At 35.8% G+C, this 16,826-nt stretch overlaps 1 protein-coding gene across 3 annotated transcripts in view; it reads left to right on the top strand.

Annotated features, from left to right (window-relative positions):
* The window catches only part of Smc6 (structural maintenance of chromosomes 6), a 59,105-nt gene extending 42,279 nt beyond the window's left edge, over window positions 1-16,826 (top strand). For all 3 annotated transcript variants that reach the window (XM_070025027.1, XM_070025026.1, XM_070025028.1), the window contains 5 exons: window positions 2,146-2,271; window positions 4,979-5,084; window positions 10,940-11,092; window positions 13,097-13,194; window positions 14,067-16,826. In XM_070025027.1, coding sequence (XP_069881128.1) covers window positions 2,146-2,271; window positions 4,979-5,084; window positions 10,940-11,092; window positions 13,097-13,194; window positions 14,067-14,181 — 598 coding nt within the window. In that variant the 3' untranslated portion in view covers window positions 14,182-16,826. The remainder of the gene's footprint in view (window positions 1-2,145; window positions 2,272-4,978; window positions 5,085-10,939; window positions 11,093-13,096; window positions 13,195-14,066) is intronic.

The following is a 16,826-nucleotide window of genomic DNA, read 5'->3' as shown; positions in this document are numbered from 1 at the left end:
TACAAAATATGGTTTGTAGAGATTCTAAGTGTCTACGGTTGACATTTCTTCCAGGGTCTTTCAGTGAGCTAAAATCATGTGGCTCTGCAACAACAATGTGAGCCCACAGAAGCTTGTTTTTGCCTCACCCTGTTCTAGGTTTCTGGCCTTTCACACCAGGAACCTGACACCCAGTGACATTAGTACATTTACCAGTCCTACAGATCTAAAAGTGTTTTCAAGTTTTCATTAGTGTTAATAAACTTAACTGGTTGCCAAAGTTACTTGGGTAATTCTCTCTTGTGCTCTTGTGCTCTTCCTCTCTCACTTTCAGTTAGTAGTAGTAGTAGTAGTAATTAGCAGGAATTAAAATACTTTTTTAACAGTTCTTATTTGCATTAAGTTTTAGATTCCACCAATCCATGTTTGTTTTAATTTCATTGTAGAGGAGTATGTGTAGAAGTTAACATCATTTTTCTGAAATCAAGTTTTCTTTCATTTATTTTTCTGTCCTGTATCCTTCTACCTTCCCATTATAGATGGCAGTTCTTTTGTTTTTTATACCATGTGAAAATAGCCATGTTCACTTGTGTTTCTTCCTTTTTCCTTATTGCTTGTATTTCACAAAATATAGACAAACTTCTTTGTTTTCATTACTTACCATATTCTGAAAACTCATTTATTGGTATTATTCTTTTTCAGCTTTATTGTACACTGTACATATATGCAACACATGGATCGTTTTTACCATCGTTTTTTAGTCATTCTTAGTAATGCATTTAGATCATTTATAGGATTTTGCAGTTGTAGGGAATACTACAATGAACTATTGTGATGTGGGGATGTATGTATTTCATATTTTTCAATACCTGTATTTGCTTTCACAAAAAAATTCCCCCCTTTTTTTTTTTTTTTTTTAATTGGTTATGGGGCTTGAACGTTGGGCCTGGGCGCTGTCCCTCAGCTCTTCAGCTCAAGGTGAGCACTCTACCACTTGAGCTACAGTACCACTTCTGGTTTTCTGAGTGGTTTATTGGAGAAAAGAGTTTCACGGACTTTCCTGCCTGGACTGGTTTTGAACCACAATCCTCAGATCTCAGTCTCCTGAGTAGCTAGGATTACAGGCGTGAGCCACCGGTGCCCAGCAAAAAATTCCATTATTAAAACATAAATGTATAGATTGTTTTGTCAGACAGTGTTAAATCTCCTTGATATACAGAGTGGATACTCTTTGTGCATTTGCATCAGCATTTGTTCCCTTACAACCTTACCAATAAAGTATATAGTATCTTGCTTGTGCTCAAGAAATGGTATACTAATATACTTTTAGTGTAATCTCTTACCTGTTTACCTTAGGTTTTCCCTAATTCTTGCTTTACTTTCTCTTACTATTTGGTTATCACTTTTATTACTTAACTATTCTATGAGTTGTTTCTGCTTTGAGAAATTGGTTTCTGGTAGCAGTAACACTTACCTCTTGGGGTTTTTTTTTTTTTTTTTTTAAATTCATGGTGTTTGGCTACAATTTGCACCTGCTTTGTGGAATCCCATTCTTCTGTTTTTTGTATAATTTTGATATTTTTATCTTTGTATGAATACCATAATTGTGTCTGCCTTGTAACTTATTTCTTAATCAACTAGATTTTCTTGAACTGTTATTTGAAGGAGGATGAAAGGAGTTACTATGTAAGCCTGATCCAAAGTTGCCTTTCATACTTAGTCAGGATTGGATCTCTTTGTCATGTGCTGTAGTGTCAGTGGATGGCTTCTCTATTGGTACTTCTGAGTTGCCATGACTTGTCTGTCCATTTCTTGTTTGTTGAGGAATTAGGGGTTGTATTGTTGAACACCTTTCTTACCATGTGACCCCCCTCAGTTTTAGAAGATGTATAGTTGCTGTTTTCTCTTTAACACCTGCCATTTATGGGCCACACCTACTCACTTTCTCTTTCTTCCTTCTGTATGGCATGGACTGGGTTTTTTCCTATTCAGTTATGGCATTGTCTGATTCTGTATCATGAGTCCATTCTGAAAATATATTTTGGCCTCAAATTTATGAAATCAGCTGCTGATGGCATCTTTTTTGTCTCTGTAAAATATTTAAATTTTCTACTTACTGTGTATCCATGACATTTATTCACTGAATATTTTGTTCATATTAATTAGGCAGTACCAGGAAGCAAGAGAAAACTATCTTGATCTGGATAATAAAGTAAGGACTTTAAGAAGATTTATTAAATTACTAGAAGAAATAATGATCCATAGATTCAAAACATATCAGCAATTTAGAAGGTAAGTATATTAAACATATTACTATATTTTTTTAGATTTTACATTGCCTTTACAAATAATAAAATTGAGCTAAGTGAGTTTTACACAGTTCAGTTACAGCAGTTATGATTGTGCTTTGATTTTAGTATTTAGGATTCTATATTCAGAATTCTGATCATAAGTACCTATTAAGCAAACTTAAACCAGTTTTTCCATTCTGCTAGATACCTCTTGAGGGATGATGGTACTGGATCTTGAACTCAGTGACTAGGTGCTCTCTAGCTTTCTGCCCAAGACTTGAGCCATACTTATTCTACTGGTTTATTTTCTGGTTAATTGGAGATAAGAGTCTCATAGACTTTTCTGCCTGGGCTGGCTTCAAGATGTGATCTTCTGATCTTAGCCTCCTGAGTAGTTTGGATTACAGATGTGGTGCATGGCTACTAGATACTCTTTTCTGTTTAGCTTTTACATGCTTTTTCTAATTTAATAGGTTATTTTTAGTAGAAACTCCTAATTCTGAAATATCCTGTTTTCCCCTTTTACATTCCATGTTCTTATAGGATATGGAAGTTTAGGAGTGCTATCTTAGGGCAGTATCTCAGTTGATTTCCATGATCTGTTAGAATGATATAGCTGCATAAATATAGAAGTTCTTATTTACTGCTGTATCTCCAGTGTTTCTTTTTTTTTTAATTTTATTTTATTGTAAAGAGGCTGTACAGAGGGGTTACAGTTACATGAATAAGGCAATGAGTACATTACTTGTGGATCAATATTACCCCTTTCCTTGTTGTTGTCCCACTATCCCTTCCCTCCCCCTCCTCCCACACTCCTCACCCCCCCCACCCCTACCCCCACCCCGGCCCGAAGTTGTAAATAAAGTTCATTTCCAATATACTGTCCTGTGAGCATCATTGTTGCAATAGGTCATCCTGTGCCCTTGTTTCAGCGTTTTGTTACGACTTTTTATGAAATATAGTAGGTACTTGGTACAAAATATAGTAGGTACTTGGTTGAATAGGTGATTTTAAAACCGAGGAAACCAAATATTAATAACATATCAAAAGATGCATAAATTCTTTGGTAATTAGTATCATAAGTGAGATTAAAACCAAAGGATAATTCATAAGGAAGGATAATTATATAAATACTCAATCCAAGGCAGTACTAGTTGGTTTACTTGCTTATTTTCCCCAAAGGTATTGCCCTAATAACATGCTTTTTAAAAACTATACCTAAAATTCTATAATCTTAAGACTGTAGAAATAAGTATAAAAATGTAAATATACCTACCTGTAGTTTATGTGGGGACCTTTAGAGAAAACTATAAAAATAAATGTGTTTGGCAATATTCCTGAACTACACTATAGGTCAACTTTGAAATCCATGTTTTTAGTTGCTGGGTTTTCTTTTGAATATGATTTTTGTTTCTAACTGACACATAGTAATTGTCTTATAGGGTACCTGTATGCAATGTATTATGATGCAATCAGGGTCCTGACATTGATCATTATTTTGCTGGAAACATTGAAAGTTGTTCTCCATTTTTATAGGTACATTATTACAACTTGAATTAAAAATGAATTCTATCCTTTTAGGCTGCTACTCAGCTTTGTCAGGGAGGATTAATTGTACTCTAACTCTGAGATATAGTACTCTGCTGAGTACTATATTCACCCATTGTGAACTGGGAGATTTTCACTCTAGCCTGTGGAACTGAACTCTTTGGGTCTGTGTGAGCTTCCATGGTGCTTTTCTTTCTTATGTTTCTTTCCTCATGTAACTGTCAGTGCTGAGCTCCAGCCTGGAGCAGGACCTTAGTGGATCCTCTGCAGTTGTCCCATAGTATCTCCCCTATGATGTTTTGCTCCCCAGAATTCAAGCTCTATCCAACACTTACTATCTACTCTCTTTATCTTTCTGTGAGAAGTAATGGGGCACATCCACATGGCTCAGTGTGTGCCCAAAGTCATTCAGGAATCTTTGACTAGAGCTGCCTGTGCTACCTGACACCCAGAGTCTGAAAACTTTAATACTTTTTATATAGTTGTTGACAGAATGAGAATAATAATGAATGGTAGGGATAAGTTTAAAATGGATTCAGTGGATAAAATAAGGGTCTTTAACTCTACCCTAAAATTGAATGGTAGATTAGTAAATTAAAAATTGAGGAAGAAGCCCCACGACCGACAAAAAAAAAAAAAAAATGGAGGAAGAAGGAAACATTCTTATGAAAGTGTCATCTAATCTACAGTAATGGATGAGAGGAGGTTTGCATTGTATCAAGCAATGCATGAGATACAGTTAAGATCAAGAGATTTCCCTTCTTTGTGCTGCTGTGATGTTGGGAGGAGACAGGCATATCAACAGGCAGTTTTATTTATCTTAATATACTTATTTATACTAAGGACACAATTTATGTCTTATGTATTTGGGAAGCATTGCCTTATATATACATTAGTTGAATGATTTGTACATTTATGTCTGCTGACAGGTGTAATGAGCACATTATATGGGATGATAGATTTATTCATTTTTATAGGTATTCATTACAAAAGCAAACTGGTGAGAATTGGGGGGGGGGGGAATGAATATAAAAGTGGGGAAAATCACCTTAAACCTACATGTAAGTAGACAGCCAGTGTCAACGTTTCAGCCTGGTTCTCTGTGCTTAAGCTTTGCCAGACATGTATCTTTCTTAATGTGCCTAATTTCTTATTTCAAGGTGTTTGACTTTAAGATGCAAATTATACTTTGACAACTTATTATCTCAGCGGGCCTATTGTGGAAAAATGAATTTTGACCACAAGAGTGAAACTCTTACTATATCAGTAAGTATCTTGACTCTGCATCTTAATTATTAGGAATACTAGGAGCTTCTTTTCTTTTAATGAAAACCATTGATAATCATTTAACATCCTTGGAAAATGGCAGCACTTATTTCTAAGATTTTATTTATTCTCATAATACGGGTATATTGGAGTTGCTATAGGAAAGAACGAGGAATAAGCACTTGCAGATAATGGTTGAGAATTTTCAAAACTGAAGCACATCAACCCAAACTCAGAGATCCCAGCAAACTGCAAGTGGATTAATTCAGTGTAAAGCACCCTTGATACTGTGTAGTCATATAGCTGAAAGCCAAGAAACAAAAGGTAGTATGAAAAGGAACAGTAACAACACTGACCGTAGATGCTTTCTTCCTGTTGAGTTGCTGGGATTACCGGCATGCACCACTGGACACAGCTTAAATTGTGGAAGACAAACTTCATTTGACAGACTTTAAAGTGCTACTAAAGGAATAAAAAAAAAAAAAAACAATAAAACCTTGCCATTTATAATTCTACGATCAATAAAAATTTCAAAAATAAAAATGAAATATCTTAGGTTTCATATAGCAAAGCTAAAAAAAAAAAAATACAAAAAGTACTGAAAAATACCTTTAAGTGAAAGGAAAGTTATTCCTGATAGAAATATAGAATTACCAAAGGCAAAGGGATCATTGCAAAAGAGAAATGTATAAATGTAAGTGTAGGGCTGGGAAGGTGGCTCAGTGGTAGAGTGCTTGCCTTGCATGCCTGAGGCCCTGGGTTCGATTCCTCAGTACCACATAAACAAAAAGAAAAAAGCCGGAAGTGGCGCCGTGGCTCAAGTGGTAGAGCACTAGCCTTGAGCTGAAGAGCTGAGGGACAGCGTCCAGGCCCAGAGTTCAGGCCCATGACCGGACCCAAAAAATAAATAAATAAATAAATATAAGTGTAAAATACAGCTTTGGCTGTCTAAAACAGTTCTTATGTTTTAAGAGGTTTATGAAATGTAACATGAAAATATGTCACAGCGTATTAAGATGATAAAAGTGTATAGTAGGTTAAACTGTTAAAGATTCACAATTTAGGAAGTAATGCTAAATTAAGATAAATTAATATATATATATCATATATTTCCTGCTATCTCTAGAGTACCTATTGGAAGAATTTTGAAAAAAAAATCTATAATAGAGACTAAATAAAAGGAATAGAATAGACTCAGTTAAAGGCACAGAGGGGAGGAGAATCAATGGAACAGAAAAAACATAGGTAAATAGCCTAAAATCCTAAGTAAAATACGGAAAATAGACATTCCACATAAGTATTAGCCAAAAGAAAGCTGATAAATTGATAATGAAATGGAGTTTGCACAAGAAGTATTACTTAGTTATGATGTTTCAAAACACTTCAATTATGTATAACTAATAAAATAGATTCAAAATTAAAAATGGAATGACTAGGCAAAGTAGAATTGTCAGATATATACTTTTAAAAGTTTTTAGTAATTGATGAAACAGTTATATATGTCAGTAAAGTTATACAAGATTTACATAGCTAATAAAATTGGCATAGTTGTAGAACTACCAAACTACCACACATTGTAGATTTTGTAATGTTTAGGAAATGCACCGTTTTTGTAGCCACAATCTAAATCTCAGTAAGTTTCAAAGGATTGAAGTCATATGTAGTATATTACACAGTTGGATGAAAATACAAATTAAAAGATAACCTAAAGTTTCTGAAATTATAAAATTATGTAGCACATTTGTAAATGATCACATATGGGAATTAGGGGTAATTTTGAACTAAGCATTAATAAATAAAACATAAAGCTTGTAGAAGACAGCATAGAGTGTGGGTGTGTCGGTGTGTTTTTGCCTGGGGCTTGAGTTTCGGGCCTGGGGACTGTCCCTGAGCTCTTTGGCTCAAGGCTAGCAACTCTACCACTTTGAGCCACAGTTCCACTTCTGGTTTTCTAGTGACTAATTAGAGATAAGAGTAGCACAGATTTCCTGCTTAGGCTGGCTTTGAACCTCGATCCTCAGAGTTCAGCCTCTTGAGAAGTTAGGATTACAGGTATGAGCCACTGACACCTGTTCAACATAACTTTGGCCTTATAAAATTCTTTATAAAAATAAGGAAATATATAGCTCTGTGTATGTATGTTAGAAGAAAAGACAGTTCAGACATTAGTGCTCTTAGGAAGCTAGGAAAAGAAATGCCTATTATTTAAAACAAGTAGAAAAAGCTATAGAATGAGGATAAATAGGCATAGTTGTAAGAAGAGCAAGCAAATGTACAGTAATAATACAGTAGAGAACCTGTGGCATACCATCTGCGTATGCTTTTATAGTGAAAAACAAAATTCAGTATACAAGACGAGGAGAAAATGGGGGGGCATTGGTATTGGGTTCAAATTATTGAGTGTCCTTTCAGGGAAAAAAAAAAAGTAAATATTGACTCAATGTGAGTGCAAAAAAGTGATTAAAATGTTCTATATAAATGTTCCCTATAAAATTTCTAAAAGAAAGTATCTTCCCTATTCTCTACATCTTTGCTAGCCAGCTTTTTTGGGGGGAGGGCATTGTCAAGCTGGAATGATATCTCATAGAATTTTGGTTTTGTGTTGTAGTTTACTGATGGCTAAAGATACAGTTTCTCATGTACTTGTTCTTCAGAGAAATGTACCTTTATATCATTTGTCTGTTTTTAATTGGATTTCTTTTTTATCGTAATTAGTTAAACCTAAGGGGTTTCAGTTTAAGTCAGATTATCAGTATAATGCATCTTGATCACTGTTCCATTGTTTTCTTCTGTCTTTCCCAATCCCATCCATATCCACCATTCATTACTTTTTTTTTTTTTTTTTTTTTTTTTTTTTTTTTTTTGGTCTTGGGGCTTGAACTCTGAGCTTGGGCTCTGTCTCTGCACTCTTCAGCCCAAGACAAGCGCTCTACTGCTTGAGCCACAGTGCCACTACCAGTTTTTTAGTGGCTTATTGGAGATAAGAGTCTCATGGACTTCCCTGCCCAGGCTGGCTTTGAAGCATTATCCTCAGATCTCAGCCTCCCGAGGAGCTAGGATTACAGGCGTGAGCCATCAGTACCCGGCTCTTCATTACTTATTATTGTTAATTTTTTTCAGTTTCTTACAGAATCTGATTATTAAATCCTTTGCCATTTGAATAGCTTGCAGATGTTTTCACCCATTCTGAGGGTTGTCTTGTTTTATTATTTCTTTGTGTTCAGAAGTTTCTTAGTTTGATATAATCCCAGTTGTTTCTTTTGTTGCCTGGGTTTTGGGGTCTTTGAAATTTCTTTTTTCTTTCTTTCTTTCTTTCTTTCTTTCTTTCTTTCTTTCTTTCTTTCTTTCTTTCTCTCTTTCTCTTTCTTTCTTCCTTCCTTCCTTCCTTCCCTCCTTCTCTTTCTCTATCCTTCCTCCCTCCCTCCCTCCGTCCATCCCTCTCTCTCTCTCTCTCTCTCTCTCTCTCTCTCTCTCTCTCTCTCTTTCATCAGTCCTGGGGCTTGAACTCAGGGCCTTGGTGTTGTCCCTGAGCCTTTTTGTTCTCAAGGCTAGCACTCTACTTCCTAAGCCACAGTACCTCTTCCAGCTTTTCCTGAGTAGTTTATTGGAGATACGAGCCTCATGGCTTTTTTCTGCCTGGGCTGGCTTCAAACCACCATCCTCAGATCTCAGCCTCCTGAGTAGCTAGGATTCCAGGATGAACTACCAGACTTCCCGCATATTTTCCATACATTGCTGGTAGGTATGTAAATTATTACATACCTACAAGACTACCATATGACCCAACAGGGTACCACTTCTAGGTATAGAAAAGGGAATAAAGTCAGTATTAGAGAAGTACCTGCATTCCAGTGTTATTTGGAATACTGTTAACAGTAGACAAGACTTGGAATCTAGAGGTGTAAAGAAAAATGTGTTGTACACACACACACACACACACACACACACAGAGAGAGAGAGAGAGAGAGAGTCTATAACATTCAGCCGTATAAAAGAATGCATTTGTGGGCTGGGAAGGTGGCTCAGTGGTAGAGTGCTTGCCTTGCATGCATGAGGCCCTGGGTTCGATTCCTCAGCACCACATAAAGCAGAAACAGCTGGAAGTAGCTCTGTGGCTCAAGTGGTAGAGCGCTAGCCTTGAGCTGAAGAGCTGAGTGACAGTGCCCAGGCCCAGAGTTCAGGTTCCACAACCGGCAAAAAAAAAAAAAAAAGAAAGAAAGAAAGAATGCATTTGTGACAAAAGAGATATAACTGAAAGACATTATGTTAAGTGAAAGGAGCCAGATACAGAAAGATAAATACACATGTTCTGTTGTATGTGATCTGAACATACAATGATAGAGGTTGGATAAGGTGTGGGAGAAGAGGCTAAGGAAAAGATTGGATAGTAAATACCAAATCATTTAGATACAAGAAGTCCAAAGTGTTCACAACATAGTCAGATATAGTAGCTTACAATTACCTACTACATATTTTATGAGGAATTTGAGGAGAGAAGGTCCAAGCATTCAAGAAACAATAAATGTAGACTACGCTGTAGATTACCCTGACTTGATCTGTATGCATGAGTGGAAATTGCAGTATTCCATAAATGTATACAGACAGTACAGTAGTAACTAAAACAGTGTATTCCATGAGTGTATACAGTTGTTACAGTAGTTACATTACCTATATGTTCTATGAGGATTTTTAAAGTGGGACACAACAAGCAATAACCAAAGGTGATCATTTACATATTAAAATAACTGCTCCATTATACCTAGAGTTTTTAAAGAATAATAAGTATTAAGACACATTTAAAACTAGCCAAAAGGCTTAAATACTAAATAACCTCTTCATTAAGATATCCAATGGTGACTGTGCACATAGAATAGTGCTCAGAATTATTAGTCATCACAGAGGTTATTTCTTACATGCAATTTACCTCAGTAGTTCTGAAATGAACAAGCTGGAAACACTGATGGTAAAGATAAAAATATTTCTTGTTACATAAATGTGTGGATGGAATCTCTCCCAATGTTACTTTATATTATTTTCTGGAAGTTGTACAAAAGAGGTGGTTGTTAATTTCAATAGTTGTTTTTAAGTTACCATTCTCAAAGGCCATTAGAATAGAGGATTTTTAAGTTGTTGTTGTTGTTGTTGTTGTTGTTGGTTATGGGGCTTAGACTCAGCCTGAGTGCTGTCCCTGAGCTTTTTTGCTTAAGGCTAACACTCTAGTACTTTAAGCCACAGCACCACTTCTGGTTTTTTGGTGGGTAATTGGAGATAGTCTCAGGGACTTTCCTGTCCAAGCTGGCTTAGGACTAGGATCCTTAGATCTCTGTTTCCTGAGTAGCTAGGGTTATAGGTGTGCGCCACCAGCACCCAGCTTTTAAGATTTTGTTTTAAAGAATGTATTTGTCTATTCCTACTATTAAAATCTTCTGTTTTTTTGCCATTTAGTAAATACTTTTAAAGCAGCCCTAACCACTAGATGTCACTGTAATTCAAGAAATGCAAAAATTACCTCATCATTTCCAAATGTTTGAAACAGTAATAATTTCAGGAAAACCGCTTTAAATTCTTTATTTTGATACACAATATTTAGTTAAATTGTACTTTATTGTTAAGCCTTTGAAATGTGTTTGTTTGTTATGATGGGAAAACATCTCCAGTTTGATTCTCAAAGTAAAACAAAACCGTTACGTAGCCACTGTTTCTCCATAAACTATTTGTAGTAAACATAACATTTTTTTCATTCCACCAAATGAGGATGTTAGTTTTAAACCCTTCTGCTGCAATTTTTTCTTTACCTATATTGTAGATTTAATATTTTACTAGCTTTTCTTCCTTGTCTCTTCTTTCTGCTCAAGGTTCAGCCTGGAGAGGGAAATAAAGCATCCTTCAACGACATGCGAGCTTTGTCTGGCGGTGAGCGATCTTTTTCCACAGTGTGCTTCATCCTTTCCCTCTGGTCCATTGCTGAGTCACCTTTCCGATGCCTGGATGAGTTTGATGTCTATATGGTATTGTTACATTTTGATCATCTTCTGTTATTGTTTGAATAAGGTATATTGAAAGGAAGCAAGCCTTTTCTGTAGTTGACCCATTGCAGGAAAGATCCTGCCTGACATTGCAATCTGATATGATTGTAAGGAGTACCTTGAAGTTGGAATTCTCTCCCCTGTGCCATATAGTGCCTCTAGGAGCCCTGCGCTGTTATTTCATGTCTTCTTTCCCAGCCTGCACATCATGACTGTCAGGCTCATAGTCTTGCTCCTTCAGCCTCTTCCTAGCTTATTTCTAGTAAGACAGAGTTGTAACCAGTTCACCACCCTTGCTACCAACTGCATTAGCTCTGGGTTCTCCAGGCCCTGAAAACCAGTGCACATAAAATAAAGATACAAGAACATTTGACTTTGGAGTTAGAAGCATCAGATTTAGGAACTATCTCTGCTTCTGACTGTGCAAATGGCTTTAGGCAAAATATGTATCTTTCTTGGGTTTTTTTATACCCACGAAAGGTATTTTATAAAGCAATGGTGTTATTACTGCTGCCTACCTCAGAGGGCAGTGGAGGTGCAGGTGAAGTCCTAAATGTGATGTACTTGCTGTGATCCAGCTGCAACTAAATTCTCACAAATCAGCAGCTGATCACCAACTGACTGCTTCTTCTCTCTTTCTTAAGTGCCACATGGTCTGAGTCCAGATGATACTTCTTGAGTCACTCTTGACTAGCAAAGGCTGTACATGAGCTAAAAAGCCTCACCTTATCTGTTGAAGGACTTGTCCTCATCAGTTTATTTCCATCCTTTAGGAAAGGTTATCTGACCACCTCCACACTCCTTCTACTTCCTGGTTTCCTGTATCTTTCATCTCAGTCTGCCATGTTGTCTCCATTGGTTCTGATGCCTTTAAATGTTTCCTTAGTTTGTTGGTTATACTTTTGTTCATTTCCTTACACAAAGTATCCTGCCTACTTCTACAAATACATAGTCCTTAAAGCTACTGCTTGAATATAGACATCTACCACTTCCTACTTCAGAGCTCTCTTAGAGTGTAGACCTTGGTCATCTTAGTGAGTTTGAGAATGAATGTATTTTCCTTTTTAAGTCTTTTTTCTTTTCCTAGGTTTCCTATCTTGATTAGTGGCAAATTGTCAATATCAACACAGTTACCCAGCTATAAAGTCTGATTTATCTCTTCTTCCCTTTTACTTCACATTGTCTGCTCCTCTTTTGAAATCTCCCTAATCTCCAGCTTCTCCCTCTCCATGTGATTTGTCCTTCTCTGTACCTCTTTTATGCTAAACTTGACTTTTTTCCAGAATCTCTCTCCTTCAATCTGCCCTCCACCTTTTTCAGCAAGTTTATATTTCTAAAACATAACTTACTTTGGTCACTAACCTATTAAAATCTCACAGTGATTATTATATATGTATAAATATTTATTTCTGTACAGTAACTTTGGAGACTTCAAGATGGTATTATTTATCAACTTTCAGCTATGTTAATAGACTATGATTTTCTAAACATGGTGCCTCTGTTCATGTGTCCTCTTTTGTTATGTGATAAATTCTGTTTATATTTTAATACATAGTTCAGATGGCATCTTTATGAAGCCTCTTATGACCACCATTCTTTTGAAAACATCCCTTAATCATTGAGGGACAGTTTGATAGATTTGAAGCTAAGCACTTTTGTTTGTAACTACCCTGAGTAATTAACCATTACTAAGTAGATTCTCTTTGAAACATGAAATATGTCATTTGTGTATTTGCTAATTATTTTTTATTCCTACTCATATCTGAAGGAGGAGGAACACAGGAATATTTTGATTATAGAAATATAACCTACAAGTTCTGTTTATTCAGTTATTACTCCAATATTTTCTGACACTATCTTTCTGTAGATGAAATTGCTTGTTATTTTAAAGTAATAGAGGAAAATCCAGTTTATATGAGCCAGCAGAATGCTGTTTAGAAGTCTGTTTGACTCAACACAATCCTAACTTGTGCTTTTGTTCTTCAGGATATGGTTAATAGAAGAATTGCAATGGACATGATACTTAAGATGGCAGATTCCCAACGATTTAGACAATTTATCTTGCTTACTCCTCAAAGTATGAGGTAACTTTCTGTGAATGTATATGTAAACACAGATTTATGTAAGAAAGCAGGAAATAAAAGTTTTTATAATCTTTAATTTTTTAATGTAAATGCAGAACTGACCAATGTAAATTAAAATTAGCCTTAAAACTGGTTTAGAAGATTTAAAGTGATTTCTTATTTTCTAGATATTTAAAACTTGATTCTGTCTTATCCCATTAGTTGGCTATTATTAACTTACTAACATTTGTGTTGTAGATTCATTCCTTTATGGTTATCATAACCAAGCAAAACAAAGTAAGTTTAGTAAATCTATTTAGGAGAAGGAACAATTCATGACTTTCTTAGTCTTTTTTCTTGGGACTTAACGGTGCCAGTCTCCTAAATAGGCATTACACTCTGTTGTCAGCGAGCATTTGTCAGGGCCTACAGTGTGTCAGGCACTGTGTCGCCTAGAGTTGGTATTCTATCCCAACAGGATTCCTGGGGTCATGTGACTATTGAAACTTGAGGTTAGAAATATTAGGTAACTCCTAGCTACATAAGAGCAAGTTTAAAGTAGTGTCTATAAATCTCCTGTATTTCCTTTTCTTCCATGCTGAAAATGCATAGACTATGTCAAGAACTTAATTTTTTAAATGAAAACAATTCTCTATTGTAATTTTTTGTCTCCTGGAATTCTTACCAGTATATGTATCCTACTAGTAGATTTTTAACTTATTTTGGCTTATTTTTTTCCTTGGTGTAGTGGTAATGGTGTTGGTGGCCGAGTTCCTATCTATATGTGTCAAGGCGAAGTTTTTCCACTGAGCTATGCCCCCTAACCCGTGGAATTTGTTTTAAAGGGTAAAAGGTGTTTTGGAAATTTGGGTAATTGATTTGTCTTCTTGTAGCTCACTTCCTTCAAGTAAGCTGATTAGAATTCTTCGGATGTCTGATCCTGAAAGAGGACAAACCACATTGCCTTTTCGACCTGTAACCCAAGAGGAAGAAGATGACCAAAGTTGATCATTTATTTGCCTTGACCTCATGCTGAAAGATGAGAAAGTGGGAAACAATATTGAGAGGGGGAAATAATGCTGGACTATTTGGTGAAATAAAATGAGATTGATTCTGAAATAAAAGAAACTCCCCATCTGACCACCATAAAGTGTACAAATTAGCCTCAAAAACCAGCTTATAGCAAGGTATTAAAATTACTGTTACTTTCCTTTGTGAAAACCAAATTTCATAGTACTGGTTTTAAATCTTGTTAAGTTTACATGTGAGTTGTTCTGTTTTCGTTTTTACCATCTATTTTTATAGTTTCCTTTTTTAGAAGTAAAATTTGTACATAAGCACATGTACATATTTCTTTAGTTTGAGTTCATTTCTATAGTATTTTGTAAGAATTAAAATAAAATTTTGAGCACCTGATTATATTTAGTTTTGCTTTTCTGAAATATTACACTCTATAGTTAGATGACTAAGCAGAGACAAAGAGGGATTCTTCTGGCAGGGAGCATGGTACAAGGTGTGCTATGGACACCATGGATTTACTGTCAGGTTTTGTTAATATTGAAGACCTCACATAGTACTGTCAATCCTGTTAGGCAGAATCTCTGCCTATAGGTAATTTTTAGCCTTAAGGGCAGAGCTGTAGAAGAGCTGTGACTAAGCTTGAGAGAACGGCTAGAAAAACTGGGAGGTTGGCTCCTCGTAGAACAGGAAGGTAGCCAACGGCCACGCTTAATGGTGAGCTGTCATCAAATAGAAGACACATTCTGATTTGAGAGATGCTTAAAGTGATCAAATGTGGTTCATTGTAAAAAAAAATGTATTTTTTAAAAGAAAACATAAATAGGACTACTGCCTTTATTCTTTGATACTTGAATTAGTGTTAAACTTTTGCAAAACACAAAACCTGCCTTATATTGCTAGCAATAAATACCAGAATACATACCAATGAAGTTGACAAGGAAGTTTTTTAAGCAAAGAATTTTAAGATCACAGACATTTCTATAATAGGTTTCTAAGAAATAACTGAATTTTGGTTTTGGTGAAGCAAGGAATCTAAGGTCACTTGCTATGAGAAGTCCAAAAACATGCTTTGTAACCTATGAATTTATAGGAAGTAGAGACTTCTAAATCTTTAAGATACTCCTTGCTGATCATAAAACAAATTTATAACTCATTTGTATCAAAAATATTTCAACATACACATACTTTTTCAAATAAAAATAGAATTTACCAAATGCAATTATCTTTTCTTAGCAAAAAGAAAATTTGGTATGAATTACTGAGATAGTTTTAATGTTATGCTGCTTAAACCAAGTAGGAAATTAATCCTGAGATGAATCCATCTGAGCATCTTGTTGAAATAATTATGATTCATCGCTTTGGTGTCAGAGAGTTGATTTCAGCCATCATAAGTGAATATATCTTCATAGAATGTTCTACCTACTGCTTATAATAATAGTAAATGTAGAAAAATGTTCTTTTTAAATATGTATAATTTAAAAATAAAACAAATATATATATTAAAGTCATGTTTTTGTGCATTGGGAAAGGAAATGTTAATTGACTAACAAGCCTCTTAATCTGTAGTGACTTAAATACCTTGTATAGATGACTCTGGAAGAAGTTTCAGGAAACAGGAAGAAAAGCTTCTTTGAATCCTAAGTTTTACCTTTGGCATTTATTCTGGAAAATGATTCAAATTATTCTCAAAATGACAAACGTGAGTTTTAGTAAGCCAAGCTGTTAATGATATGATGCAGTTGCTGAAATTGACAATGCTGAAAATTGAAGATTAGGTATTTTCCAAGTTTTATTACTATTTTATGTTAGGCTAAGGCTGTTTATATATGGAGACAAAAATGATTAAACTCTAGGACTCTTGAATTAAGTCAGGAAATTCTCATGCAGTGAAGACCTTTGTTGCCAATCTGTGATGCTATCAGGTGCTAGTGGGATTAGCAAATGGTATAATCCTCTGGAAGGAAGTTAGGTGACTGTGGTGTGGCCTTGAAGGGACATTGAGACCCTGGCCAGAATCCTCTCTGTAACCCTGGCCATGAGGAGAGCCAGGCCTCTGCCACATATTGTTACCATGTGTGGCCAAACTAGAGGCCCAAAGCAACAGGACACACCGGGCTGCGGCCTCTGAAAGTCAGCCGTCAAATGAGCCGTCATAAATCCTTCCTTTATGAGAGTTACTTCTTGTTGTCATGGGAAGTTCGTCATGAAGCTGATGTCTTCTACTTTGACTAATTGAGATGAGAACTGATTTGAAGCTGTATTATAGTCTTAAAAGTTTAGTTACTAATACTTCATGACTTAACCTTAGTGTCCCTGGATTTAAGACTCCAGCAAACTATGTAAGAGGAGCAAGTTTTATTCTTTTTTTATTTATTTTTGGGTCCGGTCGTGGGCCTGAACTCGGCCTGGGCGCTGTCCCTCAGCTCTTCAGCTCAAGTCTAGTGCTCTACCACTTGAGCCACAGCGTTACTTCCGGCTTTTTTTTTTTTTTTTTTTTTTTTTTTTGCTGCTCATATGGTGCTGAGGAATCGAACCCAGGGCCTCATGCATGCAAGGCAAGCATTCTACCACTGAGCCACCTTCCCAGCCCTTATTCTTTAAAAGAATTTAATAATGTGGCTATACATCATCTG

Source organism: Dipodomys merriami, unplaced genomic scaffold (genome assembly GCF_024711535.1).
Source record: "Dipodomys merriami isolate MVZ:Mamm:240054 unplaced genomic scaffold, mDipMer1.0.p SCAF_17, whole genome shotgun sequence".
Classification (NCBI taxonomy): Eukaryota; Metazoa; Chordata; class Mammalia; order Rodentia; family Heteromyidae; genus Dipodomys; species Dipodomys merriami.
This window is presented reverse-complemented; position numbering and strand designations above follow the sequence as displayed.